General features: G+C 55.6%; 1 protein-coding gene across 2 annotated transcripts; it reads right to left on the minus strand.

The window, feature by feature from the left end:
- Positions 1–1,426: 1,426 nt before the first annotated feature.
- VWA5B1 (von Willebrand factor A domain containing 5B1) lies at positions 1,427–19,906 on the minus strand. Of its 2 annotated transcripts, XM_015882325.3 has the most exons (22): positions 19,309–19,905; positions 18,101–18,306; positions 17,791–17,952; positions 17,320–17,542; positions 17,092–17,234; positions 16,859–16,990; positions 16,589–16,713; positions 15,012–15,182; positions 12,461–12,571; positions 12,193–12,395; positions 10,883–10,997; positions 9,658–9,843; positions 9,378–9,552; positions 8,528–8,709; positions 6,787–6,991; positions 6,182–6,499; positions 5,816–5,953; positions 5,463–5,588; positions 4,833–4,907; positions 4,276–4,345; positions 4,003–4,126; positions 1,427–3,862 (listed from the first exon to the last, which is right to left on the minus strand). In XM_015882325.3, exons 1-22 carry the CDS (start codon positions 19,818–19,820, stop codon positions 3,230–3,232), a joined length of 4,335 nt encoding a protein of 1,444 aa, XP_015737811.2. In that variant the 5' UTR covers positions 19,821–19,905; the 3' UTR covers positions 1,427–3,229. The 2 variants fall into 2 exon arrangements, 1 of the variants encoding a protein (XP_015737811.2); XR_014931817.1 differs by lacking the exons at positions 1,427–3,862; positions 4,003–4,126; positions 4,276–4,345; ... (2 more) ...; positions 5,816–5,953; positions 6,182–6,499 and having other exon boundaries at positions 6,898–6,991; positions 8,824–9,552; positions 19,309–19,906.
- Positions 19,907–20,373: the final 467 nt, after the last annotated feature.

Genomic DNA, 20,373 nt, shown 5'->3' on the forward strand with positions numbered 1-20,373 from the left:
ACCCAAGGGATGGGGACCAGAGATGGCAGCCCAGATCCTGCACAGGTACACGGGGAAAAACAAACCCAACCCCCCCAAAATACAATTCCTAATGGATCTGAAGCTCCCTCCAAGATCCACCCTTTGGAAAGGGTTAATCCAAAACACAGCCGCAAATCCCCCAATGCAACAGGTTAGGGAGGAAGGAGAAGCTCACAGAGCTCCAGCTTGGCTTTTTTTGCTCATCTGCACTGCAATCCCACTGCATTCAGGAGGTTTAATGACTCAAACAATTAACGGGACCTCCCCAGAGGTGCACAGCCCGAATCCTAACCCAGGGATTAGAAATAAACAGGAAGGGTTACAGCACTATAAACACGAGCCCCCTAATATAACAAATCCCAATGAACCTGCAAACCTCAGAACAGACCCCACAGCAGCTGGAAAGGGGTGTGGGGAACCTTTATACCACCTGCATCAAATCCAACACACAGCTGTCCCTGATGTCCCCACCACTGTAAGCATAGGAAAAACACCCATAGGAATAGCATTAGGAATACGTGTCTGACCCAGGGGAGCACTTTGAAGCCCACGACCCCTATGGGGCACCCCATCCCCCTTCCCCATTGCCCCTTTTCTCCCGTGGGTCGAGGCGTCGGCGGACTCAGCTATTTTCAGGCCGTCAGCGCCCACTGACAGCCCCACACGGCACAAACACAGCACAGGGTGCATATGGCTCTTTATATATATAGGATGCACGCGGGGACGCGGCTCTGCCAGGCGGTTCCCCAGCTCTCCGCTCCCAAAACCTCTAAGTTTGGGTTCAAAGTGCATCCCATACCCATAGGGGTCCCATGTTCAGGGTCTCTGGATCCCATATTTCAATGACCCAATGGGCAGAACCCCTCGGAACCACCGTCTTGTTCTCAGTTGCTGGGATTTGAAGGTACAGCCAAGAAAAAGCAACTGATTGTGTAACGTTTGGCTCCAAAAGCTCCTTAGACAGTCGCATCTTTCTATTGGATTTCCCTTGCCCCGCGCCACTGATTGCTGCAGTATTTATGTATAAATAGAAGCTGTCTTCCCGTAATCTGCTCGTTTCTCCTCATTAACTCAGGGCTGAGCTCAGGCTCTGGTTTTGGGGATGCTGGGACCCAGTGGTGCTCAATGGACCCAAATCCATCCATTTTCCCCCCAGACTGAGGTCAGTTTTTAAGCTGTTCTCTTTGGGTTTCCAAGAGACCAACACAACGGAACTCATTCAGGGCACCTGGTGCCCTTCTACCCCTCACAACCAGATGGGTCCAGAGCAGAGGAGAAGAAATCCCCCAAGCCCCCCAAATTCCCATTCCCAAGACCCACATGTTCCCTCACCCCTTGGGGTGACAATTCCTTCCCATCCCCTTCCTCCATCCTCGCAGAGCTTCTCCCTCATTTAGGGAACATCTCGATTTGCTAATTATTTTTAATCATTATTACTCATCTCTCCTTTCCTCCCCCCCAACACTCGGTCCCGGCTCCGTCAATCACGCTAATAGCTGTTTACAACCTATCATCAACTCTTGCATAACATCCACATGACTGAGCTCGGATGCCTCCGACACCCAGAGCTGCCCCGGGCTCTATTTTAGGAGCTCTGAGCCCACGGCACCGAGCGGCCACATCCCTCCTGAGAAGCATCCCTCGATGGGGATGGTGTTGGTGGGTTTCATAACCCGCCCATACGCCGCTGATGAGCCCCATCTATGGAGAACACGAGGTTTCAGGTCTGGCCCTGGGTAGGTCTGCAGTTTGGTGCCAGGGATGCCCCATTTGGGTTGGTTCTCACCCCAAAATCCCAACATCCAGCTCAGCTGCCCCCTGGAAAGGGGGGAAGCCACTCTCTCCCCACGCAGCACGGAGGGCTCATTTATTAAGCTCCAGCTGATGACTGTATTCAAACTCATTTCTGCTAATGAGGCACTCACGGTCACTCTGGCAACAGCATCCCAGCAGCCACGCTCCATCCAGTCCCCAGAAGAACCCAGTGAGAGCCATGGGGACCTGTCCCCACACCAGGCAGACCCCACAGCCCTCATCAGCAGCTCAATTAGGCAGCTGGAGGTGGCTAATGAGTCCAGGAAACAGCAGGCAGGCACGGCACTTGACTGGCACGCAGTAGGGTGAGAGGATGGGAATAAATGAGTGTTTGCCATCCGTGTGGCTCAGCCAAGGGAGCAGCCGTGGGGCAGAGAGAAAAAGAAAGGGATGGCAGTGGGGAAACACCTGCGAGAAGGCACTCATATAACTGCTCCTAAAACCCCACACCATCAGTTCTCCACACACCATGGAAGCTCCAGGCGCATCTCCATCCCCTCTGAGCCAAAATGAGGAAGTTAAAAGGTGGGTTTTTTTTGGTTCTTCTTCTGTTTTTTCTCCCCATTTTGCACAGCCCGCACCACGCTGCAGACAGGTGGGGTGACCCCAAAACAAGGCGGGCTCTGATTTACCCAGACAACACAGCAGTGCCAATGATCCCATCACAAAGACCTCACAGGGTGACACTGATGCTCACGAACCCCTGACTGCACACACATACACACACAGCACAGAAACCTGAAGCACAATGAGGGAGGAAAAGGCAACGTGACATGCCCACATCCCTGGAGCATTCCAGGTGGGATCTTTAGGGTGCTTCAGGCTGGGAAATGTCCCCTTGCAGCCTAATCTCTGCTCCCCACAGCTCTACAAGGAGCAACACGGACAATACATTAGCTGACAGCACAACATCAGAGCACTGCACACAGGGGATGCAGCATTTTGGCAGGGAGTTCAACTCCCCAGCTGTTTTGGCACAGGGTGTCTCTATTTGGTCCCTGGGGAGCTGCTCTCCCTGCCCACCCGCTCTGCCATGGAGCCCCTAAGGCATGCTGCCATCTGAAGGAGTTCTGCATGGGCTCCTAGAAAGGCAGCCTGGGGCTACAGAGCTCAGCACCTTCCCGATTTACGGTCCCCATAATTGCAACTGGGGCAGTTCATGGGGCTCAAGGCAAGGCAGCATCCTCCCAGCACCTTGGTCCATCACAGCAGATCTCCCTTATGAAATGCTGAGGGATGCCCAATTCTGCTACAAGATAGCTGAGATAGGAGTAGCTGAGGATGTGGGGACACATGGATTTTTGGGGTGAGGGAGAAGAACACAGAGTCCTGGCAGCAATAAAGGGGTAAGAGCTGTGTTTGGCCCACACAGACCCTGTCCTGCTGCCCCATCTCACACACTGCTGGGGTTGTAGCACAGCAGGTTGAACTCCAGGTTCTCATCCCAATGCCTGAGCAAGACAAAGAGCTGCTGGGCTGCAGATTTCACAGCAGCCAGGCTGCAGCCCTGTGGGAAGTCCTGCTCACCCAACCACAAGCTGGCCTTGGCAGCCACCAGCTCCCACTCGGTGAAGTGGGATGCTGAGCTGTGCTCCAACCAGGCCAGTGCTACAGCTGTGGCCCACAGCATCCCCTCGGGCTCTGTCTGCTTCTGCAGCTCGATATCCAGCAGCAGCGTTTGGATATCAGTGCTGTCTGCCTCGGAGATGCTGGCATCCCACTGCTCAGCTGGGGAGCGACGGATGGTGATGGAAGGAGGGGAGAGCTCACTCCCAGCTCTCAGAGCTTTGGAGATGCTCTCCATGGCACCACCACTATCCCATGCAGAGCTGCTGTTGGGGACCAGGCTGCTCGTGGGGTTTCCGCGCTGCTCTGGCTTCTTGGTGCTGGAGGAGCTGGAGGGGCTGAGTGCCAAGCGGTGGCAGGAGAAGGGTGAAGTCCAGCGGAGCTTCTCCATGGGGATGCTGACTGCCTCACAGAACGCACTGTTCATGAGGAAGGCACCGCAGGCCAGCTGCAGGGAGACCTGCAAGGAGCAGCAAGAAGCTCTGAATACCAACCACATGCACCCTGTGTGTGGAAAGAGGAGATTCCCATCCTCAAATGGACCTCCTGACACAGTGCTGTATGGTCCAGGGGTCCCCTGCCCAAGGCTAAGCTGCTCACCAATGGAAGGTAATCGGTGCTTTCACTGTCTCTATCAGAGCTGGTTTCGCTCACTCTGCTTGGAGATTTGCTCATGAAACCTTTGGCAGCCCGAGTCAGCAGCCTGGTCTTCTGGAGGGTCAGCCTGCAGGGGGATGGGATGGTCCCCTCCTGATGCCCAGCTCCCCATCCCATCCAACCACCCCAATCCTCAGCCACCAGAGTGACGGTCACTGCTCTGTGTCAGACACATGAGACCTGCAGGTGGCACAGGAAGGTGGGGTGCATTCATACCTTGCAGCAAAGATGCTCTCGATGGATTTTGGGGAACGTGCAGAAGAAGCAGCCGGGTTCTGGGATGGCACTGGGAAGAAACACAAAGAGAATGAGACAGGAGAGTGACTGATGGAGCAACAGGGAGAGAAACACACTGTGATGGGGAGGGATCTGCTGCGTCTGCTAAAATCCTGCCTCTCCTCCTGCTTCTATGGGATGCAGGATAACCGAGTTAAAAAATGAACGTGAGGGAATCTGTGCCAAAGGCTCTGTGCCTTTCACCTCAGGAAGCAGCCAGGTCTTGTGCTCAAAGGCCTAATTGTAGGCAATAGAGCACTCAGCAGAAAACCAGGTGGGGAGCCCAAATCACTGACTCACTCCCCCAGCAATTACGCATCGGCAGCTCTGAGCCATTTTCCTGCCTGTTCCCAAGCCCAGACCTGACTCTGAAGAGCAGCAATCATGAGAGTTGAAGCCACGTGGAGAGCAAGAACGGCCCAGGAGCCCAAAATATGGGGCATGGCATGTAACTGTGGGCTGCCCCACTTTGGGGCACCCTGGAAGCCTTCCTCTACCTTCAGGGATGCGGCAACGCTTCCAGCTGGAGGACAGCGGGGTGCTGCAGGGTGACAGCCTGGGATCATCCATATCTGCAAGGAAGGAAGCACAGCAGCATCGCTACCAACCTGAAATCTCCCTTGTTCCACCTCCATCCCCCGAGCACAGAGGTGATTTTAGTTCTGCCACATCCCTGACAGCAACAGATGCGGTCCCAGCCCAGCTTGTCTTCATTAGCAGAGGATTTGGTGACAGGCAAGTGCCTCATGTCCCCTTGCCTCTAATTACGCCCCGCTTCATCCCTCATGCTATCTGTGCTACGGCTGCCAATTAACTTCCAAGCATGGTTGGCAGCCACTGTCTGTGGTTTGTGAGTTTCAGAGCAAAATTGCAGCTTCTTCCCTGTTTAAGGAGAAGGATTCCAGCCAGATGTGTGGTTAATTGCTGTGAGCAAATGGCTGGGCTTTTTTGGGGGGGTGGGGGAAAGGTCATATCTTCATAGAGTCATAGAATCATTCCAACCCAGTCACGGTTGGGTTGGAAGGGATTTTGCAGCAGGTTGGTTGCCAACCACTGGGCCAGTCCGTCTTCATGGACTGAGTCAATGAGAACAACAGCAAAGAGACACAGCCAAAGCCAGGTCTTACCCATGCCATAAAATCCATCGTCTCCATTCTGGCCACACGGTGACAGGGGTTGTGCAGAGGAAAGGCCACGACACCTCCTGCGCCCCGAGCTGAGGTTCCTGTGGCCACCTTGCTTGGACAGTATCCCTTGGTATGAGAATGGCTGGTGTTAACTAGGGACTGGGGCAGCAACAAACCCCATAGGTGAGCTCAGTCCCTCTGCCATCCCAACCCAAAGCTGGCCAGAGAGAGTGACAGGAACCCAGCAACAGATGGATGGACCAGCCTTGGGTGCACAGATCTGGTGCTGGGTTGAGCCTTGGCCCCCCACCCAGCACACCTCAACCTCCACCCTATCCCCAGCCCCACGTTACCTGTGTGGCTGTACTCAATGATGGGGGGCAGGTAGGTGCCGCTGCTCAGCTCCACCGGCACGAAGGCAGTGTATTTGCTGATGACATTGCAGGACTTGCTGGTGTGGACGGCGTTGAGCTGGTATCTCCTCCCTGGCCCTGCATGGGACAGACACCAGCATTAGAGACCTCTGCTTCCTCTCTGAAAGAGGTGAAGGTGGTGGGGTCACCGTCCCTGGAGGTGCTCCAGAATCGTGGAGATGTGGCACTGAGATGTAGGCATGGTGGGGGTGAGTTGATGGTTGGATCCCTTGATCCAATGAGGTCCCTTCCAACCTGGGATGTTCCATGGCTCTATGGTGCTACATGAGGCCGAGGCTCCGTTACCGTGCTCGATGTCGCGCTCCCTCTCGGCGAGCAGCTCCAGGTCCCTGATGACAGCCCTGGCTGCCAGCTGGTGGAAGGTCTCACTCCATACATCCTCCTCGCCCTCCTCCTGCCCGTCCCGCTCTCGGAGGAGTGCAGGGAGGTTGAAGGTGATCTCCCACTGCCTGGGCTCACCACCCCGCAGCCCCTTCACCACCGCCTTGCAGGAGGCGCGGGGGGAACGCGGGGACCCCCGGGTGGCACCGGAATCCCAGTCCTGGGGCTCATAGTCTGAAGAGGTCTCTGTTTCAAAAGTGAAGGACGGATGCTGGGCAGCTTCTGAAGAGATAAATACATAATTAACCACAATGGTGGGCACATCACAAAGCCATAATTAACCCTAACCAGTGGAGACACTGAGAGGTGGCAGTGAAGGATGCGTTTAGTGGGCACAGTGGTGATGGGGAGATGGACGTGGTGACCTTGGTGGACTCTTCCAACTTTGGTGATTCTATGATTCTGTAAATAGGGATGGGTTGACTTGATGATGTTAATTTGTCATTTCCAACCTCAATTATTGTATGATCCTAATAGCAACACCAACCCAAATCCCTCTCCCACATTACCTGGCTCCCCAGGGCTCCGACTGTCGGATGAGGACTGCAGGCTGGCATCGAGTAGCCCTGAACCCCATCCCACAGCCACATCAGATGCTGGTGGGGACGTGGGGCAGTGGCAGGAGGACACAAGGCTCTGCTGCAGCAGGGAGGGCCGGCGGGTGCCTGCACTGCAGATCCGGGTGGTGGAGATGCGTGGGGTGGCAGCGAAGGGCTGGGGAATGCAAAGACATTGAGCTTTACCCCCCGGCTGGGACAGACCTGCAGGGCATCCCCGAGGCACTCAGGTCCCAGGGGTTCTCTTCCTATTTGCACAGGAGGTAAAATATGGGTTTCAGCCCTGCAGACATTTTAATGGCTTCGTTTGGGAGACAAGGGAAAGAAGAGAGATGGAAAGATCAAGCACCAGTTACTTGGTAACGAGAGGAGGAGGGTGTAGAGGATGGGGAGAAGGGAGTCATTTTATTTTATGTTTTTAACAAGGCTGTTTCTCTACTTGCAGGAGACATGAATCTCCCCTGCAGCATCTTGGTGCTGCATCCAGCACGGAGAGCAGCAAGCAGCCAGCCTCCATCACTCACCACCGAGGGTGTGATGCTTTATGAACCCACCAGCAAAACAGGGAGGCAGAAAGCTGAGTGTGTGACCCAAAACAGGAGCACCCCAAGCTCAGAGTCGGACAGAAGTGCTCCATCCCATCCAGATCTCCATCTCCATGCTGAGCTCTCCTCCCAGAGGAGGAAGGAGCCAAGCACTGAGCTGCCCATTGCCAGCCCTGACCTTTCCATCCCAGCACGGCGCGTGTGGAGGCGAGCAAAGGGCTCACACTCACGGCCCAGTAAATGTCAAGCCCTGGCAGCCAGCCTCGGAGAGCTGCCAGGAGCCCTCGCAGCACAAGGGACAGCAAAACCAGGCTGCAATTAATTACGAGCGGGATGAACGCCGGTAATGGTTTACTGCCCTCCAGAAGGGAGTCATTTCCATCTCTGCCTTCATGCTGAGCATCCCACGCACAGGCAGGATGCTCTGCGGGCCTCAGCAGTGCAAGGAAGGTCGCAGGTATCTCCCAAACCCATCAGCTTGCTTCTGCTGTGCTTTTCATTACCCTCCCTGCTGTTGCTACAGGGCAGAGGCTTCATTCCCATCCGCTCGCCTCCAGCCCCCCTTCACCCCAGTGTCAGCAGAAGAGAAATGAGACCCCAGCATCCCTCTGTGTTTCCATGGGAACAGAAGCGCGCGGCCGCTGCACATCCTCCCAATGCAGATTTCAGCACTGGGCATCGTGGTGATGCTGAAGACAGGAGAAAACCTACACCCACCCCATCCACGGAGCAGCCCCAAACCCTTTCCAGGGCAGGGCTCGGCCTATGGGCCATCACATGCATCCAGACCCAGCCTGAAGCTGTGGGATGTGCTTTGGGACCGACCTGGGGACCTTAGAGGGGACAGATGTGCCACGGTCAGATTACACACCACAGCCAAACGCTGGGGAGATGGGCAGGAAGGAGCCTGGGGATGAGATAACAGCAAAGCTAAACACCAACCACGCAGGTGTGGGAGGAGGAGAGACATTCAGCAAACAGAAGCAGGGAGCAGGATCCCATCAGCATCCCATCTGTGTTTGCCACATGCTTGTGGCACACTGCAGCACACCCACAAGGGCTGGCGTGACCCCAGGCTCCTTCTCTTCCACAACCCGGTGCTGTGGGCTCATCCTATGGCACACAAGAGCATCTCTAGGGGCACCCACCTGGAAATGCACAGGCTGTAGCTCAGGGCTGAGCTGCTGAAGGTCCTGCAGCTGGGTTTTACGCAGTGGGTTCCTCAATAGCGAGTTGCCCGGGTCGCTGGCCGTGGGCTCCTTGTAGAGGGGCTGGCGGTCAGAGATTTGGTTGGCACTGTATGCACGTCTCCTGCAGGATGCCTTCGCATCTGAGAGGGGATAGAAAGGGTCAGCATCAGTCCTCCTGGGGAGGACAAGGACATAGTCAGCCCTGCTCGGTTCAAAGCAAAGCAGCAAAAGCGCAGAAGAAAACAAGAGCCTACACTTAAACCCCGGGGGATGCCAGGAGAGCAGGCAGGGGAGGCTTCGTCTGAGCAGTTTTCAGCCAGGAAAAGAAAAAACAACCCAAAAAGAAAGATAAGAAAAAGCTGACTGCATTTACCCAAACCTTTCCTGGAGAAGACAAAGGGGTTTACTAATGAAATTTCATTAGCGCAGACATTTTCCTGTCAGAGCAAGAGCAAAATTTCATTTGGAAACGCGTGATTTCTCATTGTTTTTGACAAGGCTGAGAGGATGGGCTGGTGCAGTTCCTCTCTGACTATCAGCAGAGGATATCCCACAGGCAGCAGAGGTTTCCCCTGCAGAACGGGCCTAAGCTGGGGCTGCTTTGGAAACCCCTGGGGAAGGCAGATCTCCAGGGCTGCCATCGGTTTCCTGACAGCTTCGGGTAAAACATCCGAACCAAACAGCCTCACCGAGATGTGTCATCCTCCCACAAAGCCCTCTGACACTTTGCAGCTGGGGAGATGGAGCTGTCAGGCGAGCAAATTGGCAGAGCAGAGATGAAAGCTGGTTAGGAAGACAGGGGCCTGACCGGCATCCGTGTCTGATTCTCCACTGGGGTCCCTGCCTGCTGCCAGCTGATCCGGGGTGCCGCATCCCTCTGGGTAGCTCCAGCTCTCAGCACCAGTCCCCTCTTCTTGGGAGTGAAAGAAAACGGAGCTGCCCGACTCCTGGGAGCGCATGGTGCTGTATCTTCGCCTCTTGTCCTGGGGAGAGAAGAGATGTCTCAGCGTTTGGCTTTGTGCACCGGTGCCAAAGGGATCTCAGCCACGCAGGGAGCTCAGTGATAGTGGGAGAAGTGTGGCACTCACGGCTCTGGGCTTGGAGATGTAGAGTGAGGTGTCACAGATGATGCTGTAGCCCACCAGGCGGTCCCCAGGGAAGAGGCAGCTGGAGCTGAGAGGGGAAACCAACACCTCGGTGCTTTCAGGGAAGACCCATTCCACCGACACATCACTCAGCACTGGAGCCATCGCCTTCTTCAGTGACCTGATCAGCTGGGGTGGGGAACAGGAGGAGAAACCACACCAAGAAGCATAGGGCTGAGCCCCAGACCCTGACACGGGTGGGTTTGGTTGAGTTCGATGCCAGCACAAATGAATGGAGATAACAACACACTGCCCCAATGGGGAAGGCCAACATCTATGGGGACACGTGGACTGCAAAGCCATCCCTGCACGCTGTGGGATGTCAGCACCAGATTCACAGCTCTGTATCTCCTGTGTTCCCTATTGTTCCCACTGCTTTGTCACCGGCTCTGGAAGATGCACCAGGCTGTTTTATAAGGCTATTAATTGATGCCTCAGACTGCTGAAGGCAAAGCACTTTATTAATAGCTCTATTTTTAAAAAAGGGAAAGAAAAGAAAAAAGAAATCACCTCCCTTCACTGTCTTTGCTTTTAATTTACATCAGAAACGCTGATGCCGTTCTGTCTTAGAGAGGATTCTGTGTGCTACAGGTCCCTGCAGAGGGACGAGGGCTGAAGCCCTTTGAGACGGAGGATGCAGAGACTGAATGTAAGGATATTTCTGAGCCGAGGACCCGATTGTCTCCGGGTCCGTCACTCAGTGCATTCTTTTACCAGGAGACAGAGCCCACAAAGGGCCATTCTTACAGCACAGCCTTCACGGGGAGAGCGAAAACGAAGCTCCCTCATTTGCTTTAAAGTCAGCTTAATAGGCAAAGCAACTGCAGCACGCTCCCCTCCCTCCAACCCCGGGTACTTCTCGCCTGAGCAGCGCCAGGGCTGAGCCTGACTTCAAAACTAATTGGCTGCTTTGATGCCGGCTCTCTGCCCTTCCTCTGCTCTGCGGCAGCAGCTGCTTTGAAGCCGGAGCGGCTGCACGGTGGCTATCGCCTCTCCCATCCCCGCGTGGGGTAAACACCTCCCACTGCCTCCACCAGCAGAGAGGAGGACGCTCCCATCCCCTCCTGCTCATCCACCTGCTGCCGAGTGCGAGCTGCAAAAGCAGCAGGAGGAGGGGGAATGGGACTGAAATGTGATGGCTTGGAGAGGTGATGGCACATGGTCTTACCTTAGGCTGCAGTCTCTCACCCTCCACCAGGAACTCAGCGATGCCCCTGGACACAGCAGCTGCCCCCTGCACCAACCTCCTGCAGGCACGGGGCCCAATGCCGAAGCTGTAGCACCTACAAAGGGAAGAGAAAGGAGCTCCTTGTTTGGGTGGCTGGAATGGGGTTGGGAGCTGCCCGCCCAAGGCCAGGTTGGATGGGGCTCTGAGCAGCCTGGCATCACTGCCCATGGCACAGGGTTGGGGTTGGATGGGCTTTCAGATCCCTTCCAACCCAAACCACGCTCTGATTCTTGGGTTCTATGAAGGAATGACACTCGGGGCTTGCCAGCAGGATCCCCAACTGCTTGGCTGCCAGGCCAGCTCCTCTCCCCACTGAGTGCCTGCGGTCAATAGCATTCAAGAGCTAGTAATTATTTCTGCTCACAATTAAAACAAACGTTTTCTCAAGGCAAGAAGAACCAGCTGGGTGAGACTGCTGACCTCACCCAACTCAGCAAGACAAGGGCTGCAAACCAGGGGTAGGCAGAGGGAGAAAACACCCCCAGCAGCCATCTGCATCTGCACCGGGGGGCTTTTCTCTTGGAGGTTTTAATCTCCAGATGGCTGCAAATCTTCCAGAGACTCACACCCTCTTAAAGAGGTTCTGATCTCCTTTTGAGCTGAGGGCTCAAAGCTCAGAATCCAGAACCTAGAGAGAAAGGGGGACAGGTAGTGCTGTGCTGCTGAGAAGCACTCAGTCCTCCATAGGGGGAAGAAAGCAAAGAGCAGCTTCTCTGATCAGCCCTGGACCGGGGAGGAGTAAGGCTTTTTAGTGCCTGATTCAGTGGTTGGCAAGCCTAACAGGTTTGGAACTAAATGATCTTTAGGTTCCTTTCCAACCCAAGCTATTCTATGATTTTCTTCCATTTTCCTAATGTTTCATCTCTCTTAAAGAGATGGGGAAGAAACCAGACCATGAGGGCTGGGAGCTCACCGCATTCATTTCCTGCTCATCCCATTGCTCTTTTTCAGCAAATTCAATTCCTACCATGGAAGCAGCTGAGTCCAAGCCCAGATGTGCTTCAAAAATAATAATAAAAAGCAAAAAGAAACCAAAAACCTCCCAAAAACCCAGCAAGGAAGATTGCTGGTGTGTCAATCTCTCCTAGCAGGAAGCACCAGCAGAGAGCCTGTGAAGCTGTCAGCCTAATTCTCCCCCGTGCTTGATTGTTAAGAGAAGCATCTGAACTTGTGGGCTCTGTTCCAAACCTTCTTAGGTTGTGTGTTCCTGACATGGGTTCAGCCATGAGCTGCAGCTCTGTGTCCCATACCTGGTGGAACAGGAGTGGTTCCGCAGCAGCTCCAGCACCATCCCTGCATTGTCGACTGCCCCGTGAGACAGCAGGAAGAGCAGGCGGGGGTGACCCCTGCGGATGGGCTGCCGGATAATCCACTTGAGAGGAGACAAGATGTTGGGGCTCCCGGTGTCAGCGTGCATCCTCCTGATGCTCTCGCAGGCCACGGCCAGGCTGTCCTGTAGGAGGAGTGTAGGATCGCCCACCTGACCCCCAGCTCCCATCCCACACACCCAGCACTCACCTCACAGTAAGTCCTGCTGGCTGGGAATAGGATCTTGAAGGTGGAGCTGAAGGTGATGATGTTGAAGAGGCAGGCTGGCATCAGGCTCTTGAGGGCCACCAACAGAGCGTCCTGATGGAAGGAAGCAGTGGGTCAGCACATTGCACCACTCCTGTCTGCTTTGGCTTCATAGAACAGCTGGGTTAGATGGGATCTTAAAGCCCATTCAATCCCAAACCAATCCTACAGGCTGGCTGCCACCCATGAGATCAGGTTGCCCAAATCTCACCCAACCCAGCCCTGAGCATCCCCAGAGATGGGGCACCCACAGCTCCCCCCATGGCAGCGCTCAAAGATGCGGCACTGAGGGATGCGGTCAATGGGCACGGTGGGATGGGTTGGGGTTGGACTTGGAGATCTTGAAGGTCTTTTCCAACCTTAATGATTCTAAATGAGTTTCTTTCACATGATTCCCTATGCTGAGAAATCTCTGCATACCGCTGCTCTCTTGCAAGTTCCCTAATGATATTTGGGTTTCGACACAGCAAAGACAACGGGGGGCTTCCAAACAACAAGATCTCTGTTACTCCAAAACAGTGAATTCTGTGCTCACCCCGCAGCACTGCAGCACAGAGCTGGGGGGTGAGAAGCAGAGTGTGAAGCAGAACCGTGCGCCACGTAATGCACCGCAGTGCCCGAACCAGCAGAAATAAACAAACAGCTTCGAGTCGCACAAAAGGAGAAACCTCCCCCAGCCCCAACTCCCTTATAGCTGGCACAATTAAAATAGCAGGGAGAGGCTGCTTCCAGCACTTGTCATTACCAGCAGTGGTTATCTAACTCGCCCGCTCCTGGTCTCTTACATAAGGGGACAGAGCTTGGAGCTGCTGGGACGGCCACCGTGGTCAACTCCAGCAGCAAGCAGTGCTGGAGGATGGGGAGCAGAGAGCTGGCAGAGCTGTGTGTGCTCTGATAACAGCAGACTTCTGCCTAGGGCAGCAGAAAACCCAGAGCCAGCCCTGGGAGAGGAGCTGCCAAGGTCACGGCAGCCTCCTCCTGGCCTCATCCCAGGGCAGGGCATGGGCAGGACGCTGCGTGGTCCATGAGTGGGGCTGCCCTTTAGCAGCTTCACACCGAGCTGTTATCTCAAACCTACGGGGATGTATTTATATCACTGCTCCCAGCAGGCTCCGGGGGTGCTGGTTCCTGCAGATCTGACATCTCGCCTTGGAACTCATTACAAAGATTAAATAAATTGAAAAAGAAAAGGAAAAGAAAAAAAAAAAAAAGCATAAAAAAATCACCCAGATTTCCAAATATTTCTGTTAAAGAGCTTCCCGAAGCGAGCTCTCAAAGCCTGCCTTCTGTTTCATCAAGCAGAAGGATTTATTGCTTCTTGCAGTAAATATTGATCCTGATCCCGCTGCACTCTCTATCAATACGGCAGCTCAATAGGAAGAGATGTTTGCCTCCAGAGAAGTCAATTCCCAGTTATTTTGCCAGCTCGGGCAGTGCTGACGCAAGCACTGTCCCCTTCTCCCTGTTGGAAGGGATCGGATGCACAAAGCTCTGAACTTCCCACCTAGGTGAGTCAGATTAGAGACCTCCTGTTCAAACCCAGCCCAAGTCAAAGAACCCTGTGTGGATGCTTTACAGCAAAGGAAAAAGGGGGGGGGACTTGTGGCCCTCGGGGGGCTCGGTGCCATCCCTCAGGGTGACAGCACGCTCCTCGTAGCTGGAGGTGGATGTCCTCAGCCAGTTCCCATGGAAACAGGAGGAGGTTGGGAAGGAGATGGGCTCAGAATGCTCCCTGCCTGCAGGCAGAGCTGCTGCTGGAGCAGGGATGCATTGGCTCCGGGTGTTTGCACCCAAACCTGGTTGTAGTTGGGTTAGGGAAGAGTATGAGCACATCATGGAGCCTCTGCATGCTCAGCACCCAAAGCCCTGAGGGACTCTGCAATTCCCTGTCTACAAGGAATACACTAAGGGCAGCATGGATCCATGCCCTGCTCAGGAGGATGTGATGTCCATTAAGGTCCTGGGGCTCAGGTGGCCCCAAAAACACGAGAAACTCCATGCAGAGCTTCTGCCAGAGACTGCAGCATCTCACCAGCACCAGCCAGCTCGCAGCCAGCAGACACCAGCCTGCCTCCAACAACTCTAACAAGCACTAATGATAATTAACGCTCCCACAGTGCTTTCCCCTTTACCAGGTCCCCAGTGGCCTCAGGAACCTCTCCAGATCCCATGGGCAGCAGCACAAAGCCAAGTAAGGTCCCAGGAAGGATGAATGAGGGGTGGTCCTACAGCCTGCAAAGGGGTGACAGCAAGGGGACCTGACAGCTCCATGGGAACCCCAAAACATCCTAATGAGGCCTTCCCATCACCCAGAGCTCCCAGCACACTGCTCATAACCCCACACCAGACCTCAGGCCCTCATCTGTGATTGAAAAAGGGGCTGTGGAAGTGTTGCAAGGGCACAGCCCTACAGTTGGTCTCTGGATACCCCAAGCCCTCAGGCACAGAGAGCTGGAGGATCATAGGAGCACAGACAGGGTCCAGCAGCACAAACCTTGGCATGGCCGATGCTCGTGCTGCTCCCACTGCAGTCCACCAGGAAGATGAACTCTCCAGCAGCTTTCTGCAGGTCTGCTGGGGCCGCGCTGAGCTCGGGACAGAAGTTCAGCATGAGGACAGGGTGGTGGGGGATGTCCTTGTGAAGGCGTTTCCTGATGATTTCCATCTGCAGAGAAGAAGGAAAGGGTGTAAAAATCCAGGAGAGTGATTTTTCTGCCTCATTTTTTTTTTCATAGAGAGAGAATCAATTGGTTGTTGGGTTTTCCCAGGCTCCGTGGGCTGCTTGTTGGGACTCAGGATGCACTCTGCTGCACTCGGGGATGTGGATTATGGGCACAGGTTGGCAGATGGTCTTGGTGATCATAGAATGGCCTGGGTTGGAAATGACCACAATGCTCATCTGGTTCCAACCCCCTGCTGTGTGCAGGGTCACCAACCAGCAGCCCAGGCTGCCCAGAGCCACATCCAGCCTGGCCTTGAATGCCTGCAGGGATGGGGCATCCACAGCCTCCTTGGGCAACATGTTCCAGTGCGTCACCACCCTTTGGGTGAGAAACTTCCTCCTAAGATCCAACCTAGTTAGATTAGTGATCTTTTCCAACCCTAATGATGCCATGATTCTGAGCAGCAGAAATCCACCAGTTGTTGAGGGCTTTATCCAAGGCGTGCACCTCACTGGGGGCTTTTTCTCTGTTTCTCATCCTCTGTGTGGTTGCTGCCCAGTCCTCCTGGAGCACAGAGGTGGCTTTTCCCGCAGGGAAACGGTTCTGGAATGATCCTCCCAATGATAAGTTGATGTGCTAAAGACAGAAATAATTAGGGAGCCATCTGAGCTGTGGCGTGGGAGGTTCATTTCGTTCCACCTGCCGCACGCTGAACGCAATTAGAGGAAGCGCCTGCCGTGCGAGCAGCACCGTCCTCATCACCGTGCTGCAAGGGGAAGGGAAAAGAGAAGGGGCTGCAGCGAAACGAGGAGCACCAGCAGCATGGGGAGCAAGCATGGAGCATGAGCAGGTTGAGGGCTGTAAGTGCTTGGGGGTCCTGCATGCAGAACCCATAGCAGGACAGACGGCTCCCAGCGGTCCCCTCCTTTCCGCCTCCTGCATGGCAGGCAGGGAGCACTGAGCTGTCACTTAGTTGGGGCTGCTGAGCCACAAATCCCAGAGCTGAGATGTTTCTATTTGCTCGTCAGCAGAACAAAGAGAAGTTGCTACTACCTTGTCTTCGGCTGAGCTCGTTATTCCAAGCCAAATCACTTCCATCTCTCTGACAGCTGATCCCGAAACGGTAAACATTTACGGAGCAATTAAAAGAATACTTTATTCAATGTCACTGCAATAATTATAATACCCGTTAATGCTATAATAATGTACCTACCTAATTATGCTATGCTAGAGCAGCACTAATTATACACACAATACCCATCTCAGAGCTTCTTCCACACCCAGAAGCAGTGCAGAATTTTCCCTTCCTCCTCCATATAAACCTCTCTCCAAGGGAGGACACTGCAGTTATGGACCAACAGGCAACCACATACTCACCCAGCTCTAGGAAAGCCTTGGTGCCTCTCACCTTTTTCTCAGCACTGGGGTCCTTCTTTGTGCCTTTAATGAAATCATTCTTCCCTTTCAGGTGCTGTTCGTACTCTGCAGGCGTCATATCGCCTTCCTCCATTAGGATATGAGGCATGTGGGGCTCTGGAAGTGCAAGGAGAACCACCTTAGCTCAGCTGCAGGTTTGGAAGAGCTGCACTCACCCCATGGTTGCAATGGCTTTTGAGGGGGTCTGGGGTTATTTGTAGAAGCCTGACCCCTGGTAGCATGTGCAAAAGAGCCCACGTACCACTTGGGTGGATGAGGATCTCCACGGGTCGGTCAAACGTGTGCCTGTTGGCCAATGTGATGACGATGCTCTTTGCTGAGCGAGCAGAGGGGTCAGCATCTGCTCGGATCTCATGTGTGGGGCTCTCAACGCCTGCATAGAGGGAGCAGGGGGTGGTTAGGGGAGGCCAGAGGACCCCACGCAGGGGAAGGAAAGGAGGATGATGAGTGTGGACATCACAGACAGCCCTATACCTGCCAGCAAACATGGCCCCCGGATCTCCAGGTGGAAGCTGAACTCATACTCAGAGGGGTTGGTGGCCTCACTCTGCAGCAGCTGGGACAGACAGAAACTGCTCCTAAGCTCTGGGCTCCCCGATGTGCAGCACTGCTTGTCCCTGCCGGTGAGGAGAACCCCAACAAATGCCTGAGTGCTGTCCCCCTGCACCAGTCCCACCCAGAACCCACCCCAGGGGTCCATACGTTCGCAGCAGGTGGCTGGAAAGGCTGCTGGCATTCTCCAGGCTGGGCTGGGGAACCCTGGGGACGCATACAGCTGGCAGCAGGACCCGCACAGCCCCACTAGGCAGTGTCTGCAGCTCAGAGGAGGTGCTGATGAAGATGGAAACGCTTTCCAGGGGAGGAATCGTGCCCAGGTTGGCCACAAAAGCGATCCTCTCCAAGTCCTCATCCATCGCAATCCTTTCTGCAGAGAGAGACAGCCATATTAGGGGGTCACAACCACACAAAATGCTGCTCCCTGGGCTTCCCAAAGCCACACCAACTCTCCTCCCTAAGGAACCCAAACCACAGCCCCCTGCATCACCATTTTGGCAGATGCCATATGGACATGAGTCCCCCTTGACGCCACAGCACATGACAGCCACCCACTCTCTACCACCTCCCCTTCCCCTTGGCTCCCTGTGTTCCCCAAACGACTCCAAATTCTCTCACCACCCCCATCGGGAGCTCCTCCATCAGGGAGGCTGATGCTGTCCAAATACAAGTCATCAATCTTGGCTTTGTCCTTTATCTGCACGGTCACAGCGCGCTGGCAGATCACCGCCTCAAACCCCACGACGGTGGTGCCTTCATCCAGGGGGAAGATGAAGAGCCCTGCCAGACAGGAAGGTTTGAGCAACACCAAGCCCACATCCAGAACCCATCAGTTCTTGAGCTCAAGGCCAGGCTGGATGGGGCGTTGAGCAGCACAGTCTGGTGGGGGGCATTGGGGGTTGGAACTGCATGGGCTTGATTCACTTGCCTTTGCAGGGCTGTGCCTGCAGGTTGCGGTAGGTGAGCGATGCTGTCATGCCCAGGGCATAGCCACTGACACAGGACGTCACCTCGGAGGTGGTGAGCAGCAGTGGGCAATGGGAGCTCTGGTTGATCAGCCCTGGCATCTCCACCACCACGCAGTGCTTAGGAAGGAAGAACCCACAAGAGAAGCCTCCTTGTGCCTTCAGAGCCCTGAGGACAGAAGGGAGGGGTGAGCCCTGAGCACCACATCCCTCCTGTCTGCACATCTCACCCGCTCAAGCTGGGACAGAATGGGTCAATTTCAGCCTATCCTCCACCCTGCAGTGCCTCGGTCCCCAGGGAAGGCTCTGCCCTCCCTCCCCACACCATGACTCATCTCTGGCTCAGCACAGCTCAGCTGCAAAGCTTCTGCCAAGCGCTGCAACCCTTTCCCCTGGAGGTTCTGCTCCATGCTCCCATCCCCATCGTGCTTCCTCCCCTTCCAGCTCAGAGCTGCGGGAGACGCAGCATCATTTCCAGCCAGCTGACTCATAGGGTGCTCGGGGCGAGATAACAGAGGGCTGCTGCACCACGGAGAGGTGGCAGAGGGCAGAGGGACGTTGGGAAGTAATTAAGCACCAGATGGGGGAGGAAGGAGAGGGAGCGCTTTGCCTTAGGGAAGAAAGGGAGGAATGAGCAGTGGGGAAGCAGGAGTGGGGAATTGATTTCTGAGAAGCCCTGGAGGTGAATTCAAACCGCAGCGGGGGGACAGCAGCAGTGTCCCCGTGTTACCGAGGAGGTTGGCACGCACTCCAAGCCCCACGGTTGGGCTCATAGCAGCTATCACCACCACCACGGGCTGCTGCAGCGTCACAGCCGCTGGCCTGGCCCCAGCGGGACGGATCAGCGCCGCATCAGCGGCACCGTCCCCGTAATCCCATCCGCGTGGGCTCGGCTGGAAGTCAGTGACCACCCGGCCCCGCACAGCGCTGGGATAACCCCGACTTGGAGCACGGCTGTTGTGCAAAAGGTTCAAAACGTTCCTCCGGCTTCGTTTGCATCAATCAACACTGACATCCAGCGGCTCGCAGCCCGCTTACAGCTTTGCAGCGGGATGTGCGCTCACAGCCGGCCGCCTGTTGCAGCGGTGCGGTGTCGGGGCTCACGCAGCAGCCCGGTGCTGCTGGGCACGGCAATGCCCGCACACGCAGCCGCCGTGCCGCTGCTCCTTACCTTGAGGAGGAGGAAGGTGGGACGGGGTAGGGCGAGCAACTTCTCCCCTTCTCCTGCTGCTCGGCTCGCGGGGGGATGAAAGGAATCGGGCAGGCAGCGCTGCTCTGCACGGGGAGATGGAGACGAGGAGGGAGAGAGATGGGGAGGAGGGAGAGAGACAGCGCGCAGGGCTGGGAGCGGGGTGACCCAGGCGGACGGACGCAGGTCCGGGAGCCCATGGCACAGCGGAGCCGTGCGGAGGTAACCATGACGATGACGCTCCCGCACCGCTGCCTTCGCCTCCGCCTCCCGCGGCCCCTCCGGCCCTTGGGGGCACGGTGCGGAGCCCGCAGGGATAACGGGGGTCTATGGGGTGCCACGGCAGCGCCCTGCCCTGCTGGAGGGTGCCCGCAGCGAGGGAGCGAAGCTATGGGGCTGCCCCATAGATGTGCTGCTGTCCCGATAGACGGCGGGGATGGGGCAGGCGGCTCCTCCGTGTTCCACGGCCCCATTCTCGCCCTCTGCGTCTCCATCTCGGGCTGGAAATTGCAAACGCCACAGCTGTGCCCTCAGCCCCAGCTCGCACAGGGACACATCAATGAGGGGAAGCCCTCCTTGCAGCAGCTCAGCAACATCAGCACGAAACCAACCATCCCAAAGCTGTGTGAGCCCACCTCGCCCCGTTCTCCTGAGCCCGCTGAGTGCGAGGCTCACCCCATACAGTGCAATGGGGCAGAGCGTGACCCCAACACAGACACACTGAATAGGGCTACACCACACCATAGGGCAGTGTATGGGGGCAGTGTATGGGGGGCAGTGTATGGGGGGCAGTGTATGGGGGCAGTGTATGGGGGGCAGTGTATGGGGGCAGTGTATGGGGGGCAGTGTATGGGGGGGCAGTGTATGGGGGGCAATGTATGGGGGCAGTGTATGGGGGCAGTGTATGGGGGCAGTGTATGGGGGGCAGTGTATGGGGGGCAGTGTATGGGGGCAGTGTATGGGGGCAGTGTATGGGGGACAGTGTATGGGTGCAGTGTATGGGGGGCAGTGTATGGGGGGCAGTGTATGGGGGACAGTGTATGGGAG

Source organism: Coturnix japonica, chromosome 9 (genome assembly GCF_054131305.1).
Source record: "Coturnix japonica strain WE chromosome 9, WE-NBRP24, whole genome shotgun sequence".
Taxonomy (NCBI): domain Eukaryota; kingdom Metazoa; phylum Chordata; class Aves; order Galliformes; family Phasianidae; genus Coturnix; species Coturnix japonica.